Below are 16651 nucleotides of genomic sequence, written 5' to 3'. Positions count from 1 at the left end.
TACCATAATTTCTGGGTTTGGTCATGGATACAGTTGTGAAAGCCCTGACACCAAGACACATCCAGGTGTTGAGAGCTGACTTTTAGAATATCAAAATTATTCATGTCCTGTTTGCAAACTCTCATTCAGTTATTTTATTCATGCAACTATGAATGGGACCTTTTTAAAAAAAAAAAATTCTCCAGTTTTATTTCAAAATTCACCTGTTAGATTGATATTATTCAGTTATTAATGTATATATACACAGTCATTTGTCATAGTTCCCCCCTAGGGTCTATTCTGGCACTCAACAAGTACATAAAATACATTGACTGTACATAAGCAGCTGATAGCCTTATAGATTTGTTTTTCCAATTCGGAAGTTTTCTTAGAAAACAAAGAATATATGTGATAAAGTAAGCTGAGTTTTAGTCTTTAGTGGATGTCATCATTTTGTGACAAGTATTTTTAAATAGATTTCTGAACAAAAAAAAAGATTTAAGTTCCCTAACAATTTGCTATAATTTAATTACATTAACTATTCAAATAAAATATCATAGAAGATAAATGTTTCCAGTTGAAGAAAATAATGAATTTAGAATGGAGCATATTCATATTCACTGCAAATTGATAGTTTGTATCAGAGTTAGATTAATTATGTCTCTAAAATTAGGACAAATGTCATTTGAATTCATCTGGTTTTACGTTGTGTAGCGTTAACACTATAGACATGCACTTATCTTTCAAAACCATTCTGAAAAGACATGATCCAAAGCACACCAAATTAACAGGAGAACTTGTTCTTGACTTGAACAAACTGCAGATCAGGCCTTAACCACTGCATTTTTATAAAAAAAATGAAATCTGTTGATTTGTTATAACATATGATGAGAAATGAAACACCCACAGGTTCTTACTGATCATAGCTGGAGTCCACAGGGTGACATGTGAAAAGTGCTAAGAAGGAAACCCATGAGGACTGGAAAAGACTCAGATTTTATGCGTTAGGGATTTGCCAGAAAAAGTCTTGCCAAGTTTAAATGAAGAAAACTAGAAAAATGGCACAACTCAAGCAATGCTGTTGAGGTACTGCACTCTGTAATGTTAAGTGAGAGATGCAGAAGTGTTCCTGAATATGTTATAAAAAAAACTACATGGTTGTAATAAAACAAAGAGCTACAGTAAAAATTTAAGAGATCAGAATTCCAGTGAACTTTGAAGTATATATTACTGTGTATGCTGTGTATGTAATGTAAAACTAAAGAATGTGCAATAATTTTTCAAAAAGCATTAAAATGTTAATTTCTGAAGTGGAACCTTGTAGACTGACATTTTAAGAGATGATGTACCTTGATTATGAAACTGTCATCTCAATTCACTGATATTAATTAATTAAACCATGCAATGGGATGTGCAACATTTATTCTACCAAAAACAGTCTCACAATTCTAAAATTCCCTTCTAGAAAGGAGGGGTTAAAAATGAGCAACTAAGATGTAACAAAATGATAAAGATAAAAATATACAATTCCAATGAGGAAAAAAGTATTCAGAAAAGCTTTTCTGTATGATTTTTCAGACAAAAAAAATCATTGAAGATCTCTAACTCATGGATGAAGAGATAATGGCAGATATTTCAAAAAACTGAGCAACCTTAATTTCAAAAAGGGGACAAGATAATGTAATTAGATCAAAAAGATTAGATTCTGCTTTTATTATTCTACTTCAGCTTGAAGTTATTGTGGGGGTTTTTTGTTTTGTTTTTTGTTTTCAATTGGAAAACACTTTATGTTCCCAAAGCTGTACAATATATAATAGTGCAGAGAAAGTATTCTTGAATAAACGTGTCTTCAGAAGTCACTTATGCTGTCCTACATTCCTAGCAAGTCACTTATGATGTCCTACAGTTTTCTATCAACAAATAAACATTATTTTTTTTAGTTATGTATAATTTTTAAAAAATTGTGTCAAATCAGGAATTTCAAACAGTAACTGTAGAATTAATGCACTTGCTATATAAATTGGAGTGTTTGTTTTTTTTTTTTCATGCTGAGTCTTTTATAGTGCATTGGGGCTTTATTTCCTTACCTGGAACTCTCTTTGCCCAGTTGATCATGTGTACTAATTCTCTGTCTGCAAGGTTGGTCAACAGGGTCATCATAGAGGCTTCGTTGAATGGTCTATTGGGGTCATATTCAGAGTAAACTATAGGTGGCTCAGCTTCCAGCAAGGCGCTGACCATCTGTTCTGCTGTCAGAGACAGGGCTGGACTATTCTTCTTGTTATGTTTAACCACTAGTGGACTTGTCCAAAGGGTGGGAGCTCGCAGTTCTGTAGAAGCCTCCCCGTTCCTGGAATCCTGTTCCTCTCGTTGACGTTTCTGTTTCATCATTCGTCCACCTCTGCGATCTTTCCGGATTCCTAGAGACACACAAGAATATAATGAACTCCTCTCCTTGAACACAGGCATTACATAAATTCGGTCTCAGCTAATCAGGATCTGCTGTTGATAGGCCAGTGGAGCATTAACTCCTCATTTACTTTGTCAAGGCTTCTTCCTATATGTGGAATTTTACATGTAGTTGGAGAGAAATAGTATTTTTAAAAATATAGGATGAGAAATAGTGACAAAAAGCAGCAAAAGGAAATAAATGAATACTTTTACAGCACAAACCTTAACATAATGTCCTAACCTCAAGTATGTAACTGTTCGACAATTGATCAACAGTGACTTCATGATCTGAGCAGGCTACATGTATCATAGAACTAGCTCTCAAAAACCCAACCCTTCTTATATAGCTTTCCTCAAGTTTACCAGTTCTAACTAAACACCAATTTTTTATTGTGGAGCATCTTCCTTGTTACATAATATCCAGGAAAGATACTGGGTTTCTACAGCAATGAAGTTTTTAATAAACCAGATAAACAGAAGAAAGGGAAAATTTCCACCTCAAATCTAGTGTGAGAGACCTACTGTTAAAAGTCTGTAACAACTGGAACAGAAATTATCTTTGTCATTACTGAACATTTCAGCGATGTACTTAGTCCTGAAAGATTCTAAACCTTTGGAGGTTATCAAGCTAGCCATACTAATTAGAACAGCACTAAGACTTTACAATAGAACAAAATCTCCCTATGTGGGAAGGTTACAAACAAATTGTAATGAAAAAGCCCACAGAGACTCCAATCATAAAGGGAGGATAAGTGCTGGCTCTGACTGGAGGAGGAACAGACATTTCGAGGCTGAGTTAAATACTTAAAGGTAGCCTGCAAACACACCAATTTCATCATTGCTGGGTGGATAGAGTCTACCAGATCATCTGATTTGGCCATTCACATAGGGAGCACTCTGCTCCCCATGGTTTCCAAAGTTCATTAGTCCTAGCAGAAGGTCAGAAGACAAAATCATTCTTTGTAAACATAGAAGCTAGGATAACCTTTCTTTCTTCCCTTCACTTTCTTGCAGAGAAAAGAAGTGAAGAAGCTGTCCCACCAGATTAGATACCCACTACAGTATGTCCACTTAGAAAATCCAATTCACATTTCTGAAATTGGAATAAAAAGAAGAAATAACCTGCAGTATCAGCTTCTTCCACGTGGAAATAACTCAGCTACTGAGCCTCTCCAAATGCCCCTTAGAATGGCAGGAGGACTACAAAGAACCTTGGAAATAGCAGTCCCCTTACTTCAATTTCTGATTTGCTAATGCTGGATGGGCACAAGGGTTATTTTGGAATTCCTGTACAATATGCAGTACTAATCCCAGTTTTAAAATAAAAAAAAAAAAAAAAAAAAAAAAAAGAAGGGGGGTGCAAGCTATTCAAGAATCTGAAAAGGAGGAACAAAAAGAAAAAAAATTGAGCTCTACTGGTTATAGATGAATAGATGAATGCAGGTCTTTCTGGTGGGTAGGGGAAAGAAAAGATGATATTTGATAGAAACTATTAGGCTCCCTATTTATTTATTTTTCATCTCAAATCCAGTATTTCTTCATAATCTTCTTCAGATTAATGGCTTTTGGATCATATCAGCAGATGTCCTCTCCCAGCATCAAAGAGAGTATCTGTCGATCAGTATGCCTCTTTATTCGTATGTAGTGATATGTTCACTGAATTTGTACTTGATTAATCTCTTAAGTCTAATTCTTTCAAGATCTAGCAGGCTTACTGATTCCATTCTTTAAATCTTTCCATATATAGCAAGTTCAATAAATCTTTCATCACCCTTACTACTTAACCTCTCCACATTTTCACATTAGTTAAACTAGTTGTAAGCCAAAAGTCTGAAGTGCATTGTTGCTCCCATTTTTCATTCAATGGTACCTACTACTACTGAACTATTTCTGTTTGGAAAATGAGGGGGAGATTCTTGCTATTAAGAAAAAAAAAGAAAAGACTTATTTTGGAACAGTGCCATCCCAGAGTTATTCTCATTTGATAGCTTGCTTCATCAGACTACTCAGAAGTATCCATGCTATTCTGCAACAAATATTTCTGGTAGTATGCCTTGTTTCACTGTAATGTTGTTGTATTAAAATTACCCTTTGAAACAAATAAATAACCATGTAAAGAAAGCCACATGGTTCATACACACTAAACTTTTGCTAACTTTCGCACATTCCAAATTCTACAGCTGCTCATGTAGTAATTTCCTTTTGAAGAGTTGAAAGTATTCTTGGATCCTCTATTATGCTACATACACAAAAATAGATGGCCTTAGAATGGACGTATTTCAGAAACATTATCTTGGGGTTATAATAATACTATAAAAACATCAGATAAGTTAGTTTAGAATGTAAATAGAGTGTTAGAAGTTACCAAAAGAGGAAGGAAGAACAAAGCATCTTCATAAATCAGATTATATTAACCCATGAGGCTCATCACAATGAATGCTACATGCTGTTCTGTTCTTCCCATTTTAAAAAATATATCAAATATATAAAAGAACTGAAAATGTTCTAATATATGAGAGACAAGTAAGATGATCTGAGCAGGGAAACAAACTTGGTGTGAGAAGTATCTAAATTGACTAGGTCTGCTTGTCTTGCAAATCAGGTACAACACTACAGATCAGGAGTTACAAGATGAATAAAATACCAACACTCGCTCTTTTTTAATTCAAGACAGTAGAAAAGAAAACACCCCGAAGGTTCAGAACAGTCAACAAGAGGTTCTTTATCACATCGTGCTGAAACAAAGCTGATGCAAATACATTAGACACTGATATGTCTTTGAAAGGTACAGATCAAATCTGCGAAAGAGAAGAATCCATCAGAGGCTAATATAAACAAATATAGCACCTTTGGCTTAATTGTCTTTGCCATAGAGTCTCTATGTAGGAGAGGATTTTTTGTTTGTTTTTCACAGTAAACTTACTCCAGACTTGTCTTGTTAAGGAAAACAAGGATGCAATGAATGTTTCACTTAATGGAGGACATTTAGCAAATGTAAACATGCTTAACTGCTTACATAAGTGCCGGGTCCTGCACTTCGGCCACAATAACCCATGCAATGCTATAGGTTTGGGGCAGAATGGCTTGAAGACTGTAGAGAGGAAAAGGACCTGGGGGTGTTAGTTGATGCTCGGCTTAACATGAGCCGGCAGTGTGCCCAGGTGGCCAAGAAGGCCAACAGCATCCTGGCCTGTATTAGAAATAGTGTAGCCAGCAGGAGCAGGGAGGTGATCATCCCCCTGTACTCAGCTCTGGTACGGCCGCACCTCGAGTACTGTGTTCAGTTTCTGGGATTGTTCAGTCTGGAGAAGAGGAGGCTCAGAGGAGACCTTATTGCACTCTACCACTTCCTGAAGGGGGGTTGTGGCATGGAGGGGGTCGGCCTCCTCTCCCAGATAACGAATGACAGGATGAGAGGGAATGGCCACAAGTTGCGCCGGGGAAGATTTAGATTAGATTTGAGGAAAGATGTTTTCTCTGAAAGAGTGGTCAGGCACTGGAATGGCCTGCCTAGGGAGGTGGATGAGGCACCATCCCTAGCGCTGTTCAAGAAGCGTTTAGATGAGGTGCTAAGGGATTTGATTTAGTAGCTTAGTGGGTAGGTATGGTAATAGGAGGATGGTTGGACTAGATGATCTTATAGGTCCTTTCCAACTATGAATCTATGAATCTATAAATAAACCACATTCTAAATGAGAGAAGTAGTTTTATGTTTAATTCATCTGCACTGCCTTTTTGTCACCCTGAAGAAAAAAAAAAAAAAAAAAGATGTACAGAGTGAAGTTGAACTAACATTCTGAATTTGGAAGAAATGCTCTGCATGAATTTATCTTTTTGTTTCAGGATTAAAAAATAAATAAATAAATAGTAAGCCTACATTACACTTTTAGAGACCAGATCTGAAAAATAAATAAGGGAAAATATGCATTTTGTCTGCACACATCAGCAGCTTTTACAGTCAGAGACAGAAAGGTTACTGAATCTGTTTAAGCATCACACTAGTTAGAAATTTATAGAAATTAAGGCTAAATCTCTAGATGGATACATAACATAGTGATTCTGTTATTCATTTTCTTGGACCAAATAGGAGTGATTGTCTCTCTGAAAAATACAAGTGCTTCCAAATCTCCTCCAGCTAAAACAGATTTTATCTCTGTTAAAAAATATTATAATAATGCACAGTCACTAATTCCAAATAAAAAGACAGTTCTTTTCAGCTAGCTTAATTGTCAAAAGTGCCATGATCCCACATTTGTTGTGTTTGTTTTTTTTTTTTTTTTTTTTGGTTGGTTTGGTTTTAGACATACAAATGCATTAATTCCAATTGCATAGTTCAGACAATAAAGGAACTAGAATTGGCAGATTATGAAAAATAATATTCTGCCAAAAATTAGAAGTATTATGTACCTTGCAAAAGCTCTCTACTTCTCTATTTGTACTTCAGTATTAAAGTTGTATCAGTGAACATTTTCAAAGATAATTTCCTGAAGCTTCACAGCTAAATTCAGCCAGGCCTCTAAAATACAAAGATAGGTTGCAAAACTAGAGCAATTACATACTCCTGCAATCCAGATTAGCAACAAAATTTCACAGGGATTGTGGAATCAAACCTTAACCAGGTGAAGCACTCCAGTAGTGTTTTCAAGTAAGTGATTGCAGGCACCATCTCATGCTGTCTCATTCAGTAAAGCTGGGTTAGTCATGAGCTATTTATCTTAGAAGAATGCACAACATGAAACTAAGATTTTAAAGTCACCACTTTCCTTCTACTACATTATCACTGTCTAGTTTGGCCATAAAAAATATATTCACTTCCAAAGCAATTTCTTTTCTTGACTCTCATAAATGTGCAAAAGTAAAACATATGCTGTTCAGTCAGAGGTGGTGGCAGATTTTACTTCAGAGTTCCATACAGAGGGATGAGACAGTGTTTTATTCCATAAAATGATACATTTAGTCTACTGGGAACAAGAGTTTCTATTTCCCCTTCTATAGAAGAAGAATTTTACTGACTCAAAACAGAGAGAAAAGATTTAAAATCATACAATGAGCAGGTAAGAAAATTAAAAGTAACACTTAGACCACTATTGGTAATCCTTAGACATCTCACAGTGGCATGCAGAACTATCCTTGATACACATTTCAGTCTAAAACTTCAGACACATAAAAGTTCCTGTTTTCAAGTATTTCCTTGGTTTGATACATGCAACAGCTGCCATATTTGTAGATACAGTCTTAGCTTCCACATTGTGATTCAGTGACAACAGAAGTGCTTTTTAACAAAACAACAGAAGGTATTTTTAATATGAGTACTAGTTCTCTACTGCTGCAAGGAATACATATGTTCCTTCCAATTGCATTTTAGATTTCCTAGTTCCATAGGTTGCCAGGTGCTGTTAAATTCAGAAGGAAAATCCAGGGAAAAAAAATAAGTCAATGAACTCTTAAATTGTGCCTCCTTTTTCCAAAAGAACCATCAGAGAAGCAGCACATTACTGAACTAAATATCAGTAAGAATACTAGAAATCAAAGACAAAAATAAACTCTATCACAATATCTGACATTTTTTCTCCCCTTACTGCTATAGAAGCCCTATAAATTTTGTTTTGAAAATGTTTATCTACAACTAGTTCACTACCTTTCCATTACTCAAGTTAGTAGTAATGGCACTGGTAACTGCCCCAGCCATGGGCATCCCAATGAAAGTGCTGCTTAAAAATTCATTCTCACATAACTTTTAGCTATACCATTTCTGGTACATATTCAGCACTCTGAAAATCTTTGTAGTAGTCAGTGTTCTACAAATTAACTTCCACTTTATGCTTGACAGACATTCAGTCTGCAATCAAGCACTGAAAGTAATGGAAACACAGTAGATTTGGAAACTTGACAAGTAAAAACATAAAGGCAGGTTCAGTGCCAGAATTGGAGAACCAGAGCTCTGTTTCCAGGCAACTAGAGTATGAGTAATAACCTCTCATTCATATCAGTGCTGTTCCATGTCTGACTGGAGATAACCAGCAAAATAAATAACTTTTAATACAGGGAAGAGGCTCCTATTTTAAAACTTTCTGCTCAGAAATTAGTTTTTAGCTTTAGGGGATTCCTCTTCATTTATGGCTTCCTAGTAAATGCAGGCTTTTCCATTGTTGCTTCCTTTCCATTTCATCAACACAAGCTTCTGTGGCACCTAAGAGGAACAGGTTAAGAGCACAGTTTGTGGGAATACAATGGCAAAAGAGTGCTTGATGTACAGGAAAAGACTGCAAGACCTAGGTTTACCACCTAACCATCAGTCTGGAGCAACCCTTGAATCTGAGACTCCTTGTCCAAATTTCTGCTCCATATTAGCAGCCTACAGATTATAAGAGACATTTATTGATGCACATATGGCCTTGAAGCATTACTAACCTGTACTGTTGTTCTTACAGTCTGTTACAGACTGTCAAAAAAGCATTTCAAAGTTGCTTGGAATCACCTTCTCTCTGAAAAAAAATTCTCTCTTTTAGACTATCTACTTCATCAGAAAGGGAAAAAGTCTGTCCGGTATTTGGCAAAATAAATCCTGTCTGAGAAGAAAAGATTAAGCATATATCATAATGTGAAAGAGATAATGACTACAAAGGCATCCTTGAGAAAGCCGGAGTCCATCTCCAGTTGAGGACCAAAGTATTAAAGGAGTATGCAGAAAAGAGCAGCAACAATAAAGAACCTACATCACTGAATCACAGAATCGAAGGGGTTGGAAGGGACCTCTAGAGATCATCAAGTCCAACCCCCCTGCCAAAGCAGCTCCCTAGACCAGGTTGCACAGGTAGGCATCCATGCGGGTCTTGAATGTCTCCAGAGAAGGAGACTGCACATCTCTGGGAAGCCTGTGCCAGTGCTCTGTCACCCTGACATCAGTACTCACAAAAGTAGAAATTCTAGACTTTTCTATTCAAGAAAGAATTGATATGGAGAGTAGAGGAATCTGAAACTAAAACTGACAGCTGAAGAGACTAGAAATCAAAAGTCCAATGTCAGGCATCCTCATACAGGACTTATTGAATAAAATGCTGCAGGAGAGCTCTGGAACTATGCTCAGGCTTACACTAGTATCATTGTTGTCACTGATGAAGGAGCACAGAAGTAATAGTCTGGCAAAAAATAACACTGTGAACAAGCCAACAGTGTCTTTACGGATGCAAACCTGAGTATCATCAGAGCCTAACTGCCTAGAATCATTTAAAGATTGTCTTAGGTGCATGCACGCTGCAAGGTACCTGTCTTCTCAGGACCTCTTACAGTTATTTTTCTTTTTAGACAGACCTCATTAGACATAATGAATTCAGTATTTTTTAATGTTTCTTCAGGTCCTTAAAGAGGCTTCTCTAAAGCTGCTGTACATAAGTAGATGTCAGGAATATAATTAAATTATTGATAAATTTATAAATTTATAATGGATGGAGATTTATTTTGGCTATGACTGCAGTGTAGGACCTAATGGTGTAATGTATCTCAGGATTATGGTTTTTTCAAAGAGATTTTTTAAAGCTTTGATACTTAGGGGATTTTGTTTTGTTTTTCCTCTGAACACTATTTGGTAACAGAAAAGAAACACCATTTTCCAAATTCAAAGGTTTGAAAAATTTCTTCTTTTGAATTTGATTCATATAGTCATCCTTTTATTTATTTTCTATTAATTTATTTTATAATATCAAACAGAAACGTAAATTGTGCTGAAAATACAGGTAGTTTGAAAATTACTTTAAATCACAGAATTATAGAATCATAGAACAGTTGATTTAGAAGCGACCTTAAAGATCACCTAGTTCTGACCCCCTTGCTGTAGGCAGGAACACCTTGTTCTATATCACATTGCTTAAAGCCCTATGAAGCCTGGCCTTGAACACCTCTGGCAATGGGGTATTCATAGCTTCTCTGAGTGACCTGTTCTAGTGCCCCTTTATACACACAGTGAAGAATTTCTTCCTAATGTCTAATCAAAACCCACTCTCTTTTCATTTAAAACCAATGCACTTTGTTCTGTGACTATACTCCCCGTTAAAGAGTCATTCTACAGCTTTCTTTAAGGCTCCCACTAGGCAATGGAATGCCTCTTATAAGGTCTCCCCAGAACCCTACCAAGGTGAACAACATCAGCTCCCTCAACCTTCCTTCATAAGAGGTACCCCAGCTCTCTGATAATCTTCCTGATTCTCTGGATTCACTTCAGCAGATCCATGTCCTTATGCTGGGGCCCTCAGAGCCACAGTACACCATGTGGGATCTCACAAGATTGGAGTTAAAGAGAATTACTTTCTATGACTTGCTGGCCACACTTGTTAATGCAGCCAAGGACAGAGTTGGCTTTCTGGGAGGCAAGTGTACACTGACACTCATGTTTAGCTTTACATCCATCAACACCCCCAAGTCCTTCTCCACAGGGCTGCTCTCTATTCACTCACTGCTAAGACTGTTTTTGTGCTTAGGATTGCCCTGACTGATCGGCAGTCCTTGTACTTGGCCTTCCTAGATTTCCTGAGGTTTGTCATCTACAGACTTGCTGAGTGTGTCCTGTATCACACTGTTCAAGTTGAGGACAAAGATGATAAGTACTGCTGGTAGTACTGTCATCAAAGTATCACCACTTGTCACTGATGGACACAAATAGCCAGCTCGTTATACTCGTTGACTAGCCCATCCATCAAAATCATGTTGTGTCATACACTGTCGAATGCTTTGAACAATTCCAGCTAGGTGATGTCAGCAGCTCTTCCCTTACCCACCAATGAAATAATTCTATCAAGAGAATGAGAAACACTGACTGAAATAATCTAAAATCATAAAATAGAATTGATTATCTAATCTTGAACATACCGGTCCCAAATGAAATTGCTTAACAGCCAGGTTTCAGACAAGGATAACAGTTTCTGACAGTGATATTGATAAAAAAAGTTCAATTTGGTTTATTCACCATGATGTTGAACTTTTTCTGCTCCTGAGTAGTTGAGGAATGTTGTATATTTGTTTCTGTGTTATTTAGAAGAGATGGCTTTAAAAAGAGATGAAGAGCACAGCCTAGATTTTACAGAGTTTGGGGGAGGTAGGAACCTCTGTATAAGCTCTCTATTCCATGTGTAAAATCTGTAACCACAAGTCCTTAGAGCATTTTCAAATTCTGATATATTTGACATGAGATAGGAACTACATATTGTGAAAGGTTATTTAACTTTGCTGAATAAGGTTACATACTTGCTCCTATAGTAGAACTGCCTCTTATAATAGCATACGGTAAGAGAAGAAATGTATTTCTTTCTTTTTCTTTCTGATCCTTAGGTATTTTATTATTTATTTTATTTTATTTTATTTTATTTTATTTTATTTTATTTTATTTTATTTTATTTTATTTTATTTTATTTTATTTTATTTTATTTTATTTCATTTTTCTGCTTTTAGAAAAATACTATCAGGTTTTTTTAGGAACTCTGAAGCTCTTGGTCTTTAATCATTGTGCCCCACGTACCATTTACAGCACTGGCAGTGGCGCATATGCTGAGGACTTTGGTAATTTCCTAAATGCCTCTAATTACAGATATCATATCCATAAGAGAAGGATGTCTAGAGGTAATACATTAGTGCTATCATATTATAACAGTTCAACATTTATGTGTTTTATAAACTACAGCAGTATTTAAGTTTCTGCAATACTAGTCCCATCCCTAGTTTTTGTCCCTCTATCATCTGTCCTATCTCCTTGAGCCCGGTAGCTTAGACAGGGATATAACCTTGGCTGCTCCAGTTCAGTGAGGGAAGGAGCCAGAAGCAAAACAGTTAAACAGCTCTCCTGACATCCTTGGTAACTGGTTATATCCTTGCTATTTAATAATTCAAAGCATTAACATATAATTTTATTTTCCATAAAGTTGCACAGCTTTGATTGCAGAATCTGAGTTAACTTGAAAATGCTACTGAATGCAACCGATCCTAAGTTAAACTAGAATTTACATTATGGAAATTTTTCTGTAAAATATCATAAGATGGTGGTATGGAAGTTAAAATCATTTTTGAGATATGCCAAGGAGTATTAATATTTCTCATTAGACAAATGTTAACAGGGTCTGATCAACAGGCTAAAAGACACAAAAATAGTAAGAGGAGGAGAACGGCAGTGTCCGATTAAATTAATAGAATAAGTGGCAAATGGCATGCCATGTCTTTCCAGTTGGTAATACTGGATGCACTACAATTTTTTTTATATGATGTTTATAATTAAGCTATTCATTTATTTATTTAACATATAGAGATAGTATTTGAGTATAATGATTTTATTCGTTAATAGAAATAGAACTATTGCAACTCCATCACCACACTGTAGCTGGACCTGGTCATTGAATGACATATTCTTCCAAAGCAATAGTTTGTTGTCACTCTACACTGGTAGGCAAATATTACTCTGAGAATAACTTGAACAAGCTCTTAAATTTCTATTTCTACCACAATGAACTAAGCAGAATTTGGTATACCACAATATTTGCTTTTCCTCTGTCTGTCATGACAATTCACTGATACCAAGATTTTAAAAGGCTTCCACCAATTAAAGACAGTTCCTTGTTTGATTACCTCACAAAGTACTGGACCAGAATATCATTCCTCTATTTTGTCGTACTGGACCAGAATATCATTCCTCTATTTTGTCATTAACTTACTTTGGACAAGGTTAATATAGTGCACTATCTAGTATTTGGAAAAAATAAATAAATAAAAAAGAAGACTGGCATAATGACTGGTTAGAAACATACCAAATCAAGCTTGGGATGGCTTAGGTTTGTGAATCAAAAACAAAAATCCAGGGACTTGATGATCCTTACGGGCACCTTTCAATTCAGGATATTTTATGATTCTATCACAGAATTTTGATTTTTAGTTTGTTTGTTTCAAAAATGGTTCTCAATTATTTCCAGACAAGAACTTCTTTCTACAGTCAGTGCTACCACTGTTAAGAAAGAGAGCGAAAGAGAGAGCATAATAGAGAGAGAGAAGAGAGAGAAGAGAAGAGAGAGGCAGTAGTGGGGACAACAGAGCCCACTGCTCCACCACTTTGCTCATTGAACCATTCCAGTTGAAAGGAACACTTAAAGGTCATCTAGCCCAACTCCCCTGCATTGAACAGGGACATCTACAGCTAGATCAGGTTGCTCAGAGACTGTTGCAGCCTGACCTTGCTCAGTGATCACTTTAAGCATCACATTGCCCCGGTGTCCCTACAGCTACAATGCAGATCATAAAAGTAGTCTTTCATGTAAGGCTTTTAAAGACCTGGTGACTAAACGTGCTGCTAGCAATCAGACAAATGTAATTTAGAGTCTCTAATGACAATTCATAACTCACAGCTGGAGAACTAATGATCTGCTAATTAGAGATAAAGGTGCAAGACATGCATCTTTCTAATATGTATTTTGGCATCCATTTTTAGTTCATAGCACAATTAAAACTGTGCTAGAGAAGATGTACAAGGGAAGTAACAGAAGTTTAATTAATCCATCATTCAATTGAATCACTTTCAATGCTTACACTCCTGCACAAATCATACTAAGTTTTGGCTAGAATAAGAATGGCAGAATCCTCATTTCTGTGTAGTCTTTACAGTGAATCCATAAACATTCCTGGGTTCACAGTGAATCCTTTAGAAAAACCAGACATCAGTTATGACTGATGAGTGGTGTTTCCCAGAGGTCAGTGCTGGGTCTGATACTCTTTATATATTCATCAATGACATTGACAGTGGGGTTGTTGAGTGCACCCTCAGCAAGTTTGCTGATGACACCAAGCTGTGGGGTGCAGCCAGCACGCCAGAGGGAAAGGATGCTATCCAGAGAGACCTGAAAAGGCTTGACCAGTGGGCCCAGGAGAGCCTCATAACGTTCAACAAATCCAAATGCAAGATCTTTCACCTGGGTTGAGGCAATCCCCATTACCAATACAAGCTGAGGAACAAAAGGATTAAGCACAGCCCTGTCAAAAAGACCTCAGTGTACTGGTGAATGGGTAGCTGATGGATATCTGGGGAGCAGAAACAAGCATGAAACAGGTTGTCAGACAGGGCTGTAAAATCTCTGCCCTTGGAAATTTTCATGGCCTAACTGGAAAAAAAACTTAAGCAATTTAGTATGAATGCAGTGTTTAACCAGCTTTGAGCAGATAGTCTGACAAAGAGCCCTTCTGGTATTTCTTCTAGCCTGAAATGAGAAGATAAAACCTATTTGCAAAAGAAGTGTTCACATTTCACTAAAAAGCCAGGTTTAACTTCATATTCTTTTCCAAGGGGCTGTTCTAAATGCAAAAAACTTTTCCTCAGATGATGCTTAAGTACATTTGCAGTCCATCAACTACATGTTAAAAATGTACATTTTCTCATACGTTTATCAGACCTCACCTACGCAGTTATTTGAGTACAGAACAGCATGTCCAATAAATATGAAAAAGGTTCTCTTCAGACAAACCAAAATAGTTTCACATTGTTAAGCCATTTGCCTTCATTCACTAATTCCTATTTCTGATACAATATTTCATTAGAAGATAATTACATGGAAAACCAGAAAGCCTGGAAACATTCCAGTGATTGCATCAGACATAGATCTACTGCTGCTCTTGAGAATGATTTTAATAACTTTCTAGCCTTTTCTATTTATTTTATTTATTTACAGGGGAGAGAGGAAGGTTTTAAACATGAGCAAATACAGTGTTCAGTAAGAAAGCATAACTTTCTTCATTTAAAGACAAGAAAACAATAAGTTTTGTCTCACAGCGGATAGTAAATTTGCCAAGTACTTTTTCTTTTCTCTGTAAAAATTTGTTCTGAACTTATGTAATACTGTCATACTGAATTTATCCAGACTGAACTCTCATATTGTTACAGGTAGGTAACAAGTTCAAGAGAATCTAAGAGAAAACCTGAAAATAGGAACATGTTTGTTCTTTCCCTTGACTAGAAGTAAATATTTTTTACAAGTATCTGGCTTGTAGTTATAGCACACTGGTACATCAAACCAATTTCTCTTCCTTGGGCTGCACTACACCAATCTGCGAAGGCTTCTCAGATAATCTCTCAAAGGAGCACTGCAGTACATAGGCTTCAACTACACACTAATTTCACAGTTCACAGAAATGACATTCCTGAACTCAGAATCTTCTCCCAGTAACACCAAATTTAGGCTATTACAAGATAGATAAACACCCTAGATTACGTATGATCACCAGATAGATCTGGCACATGAGCTCTCAAATCCTCAATCACCACATTTCATATGTCTCAAGACTGTGAAGACATCAGACAGCTGACAAATTATGCAAGTATAGCTTATCAAGTAAATAACTGATTTTTCATAAGGGATATAGCATTTAACAGGGTTAATTTTGATTGCATTAGCACCAAGCTGCTCTGATTCAACAGGATATTTGATGTTAAATCTGTAGTCATATAAAATAGGAGGGGAAAAATGTAGCATTCTTACAGCTAGAAATCCATATCCATTTATCATAGTATACAAAATATTTAATTAATAAATAGAAATTAAAATTAAGTGGGGTTGATTTATGAGAATGGGACCATTTGGAGTCAACTCATTAAAACAATGAAGAAGCAGAGGTCTATATTGGAGCAGAGATCAACTGGACCATACACATGTGAGTGTTGCAGGACCCCACAGTGTGAAACAATAAGCCAGAATACAGTTTCCAAAACAGAACAAAAAATAATCTCCATAAATATCATTATAAAAGGCTATGTTATTCTTTCTTGCTACCAATCAGAAGAAAGAGGCACATGATATTGAGCTTATTATGTGAGAACATTTTATTCTCACATACAAACATGGAGGTGTATAGTCTAAGCAGTAGCATATGAATTTAATGTCTTCTTCTCTTATTCCGAAAAAGAAGTGTTTAGACAAAATCTAGCAACTATAATCCCCATCTCAGATGCTAACTACATCAGCTGAGAATCTATCAGTCTAATTGTACCACCAAGCAACACAATAATTGCTGCAGAAGGAAGCACAAACATAAGAAGAGAGAAAAGAAAAAACTCTTCAGTACTGGAAGAAGTTTTGAAAGACTGAAGAAAAGCTGGATGAAAAAAAAAATTCCACACAATCTCCTAAATAAATATTCCTACAGTTGACTTCAAGAGCCACAGGAAGCCTCCACTTTTTTGAATGAATGCCTAAAAATATTTCAA

General features: G+C 36.2%; 1 protein-coding gene across 1 annotated transcript in view; it reads right to left on the bottom strand.

The window, feature by feature from the left end:
- The window catches only part of ESR1 (estrogen receptor 1), a 121605-nt gene that overhangs the window by 45443 nt on the left and 59511 nt on the right, over positions 1-16651 (bottom strand). The window contains 1 exon segment of the mRNA XM_065732177.1: positions 2067-2399. Within this exon segment, the coding sequence (XP_065588249.1) occupies positions 2067-2399 (333 nt within the window).

The sequence above is a fragment of the Cyrtonyx montezumae genome, unplaced genomic scaffold (genome assembly GCF_038088225.1).
Source record: "Cyrtonyx montezumae isolate F1298 unplaced genomic scaffold, pur_monq_1.0 scaffold_0, whole genome shotgun sequence".
Classification (NCBI taxonomy): domain Eukaryota; kingdom Metazoa; phylum Chordata; class Aves; order Galliformes; family Odontophoridae; genus Cyrtonyx; species Cyrtonyx montezumae.
Note: the sequence above shows the minus strand (reverse complement) of the source record. Positions and strands in the feature narration are given on the sequence as shown.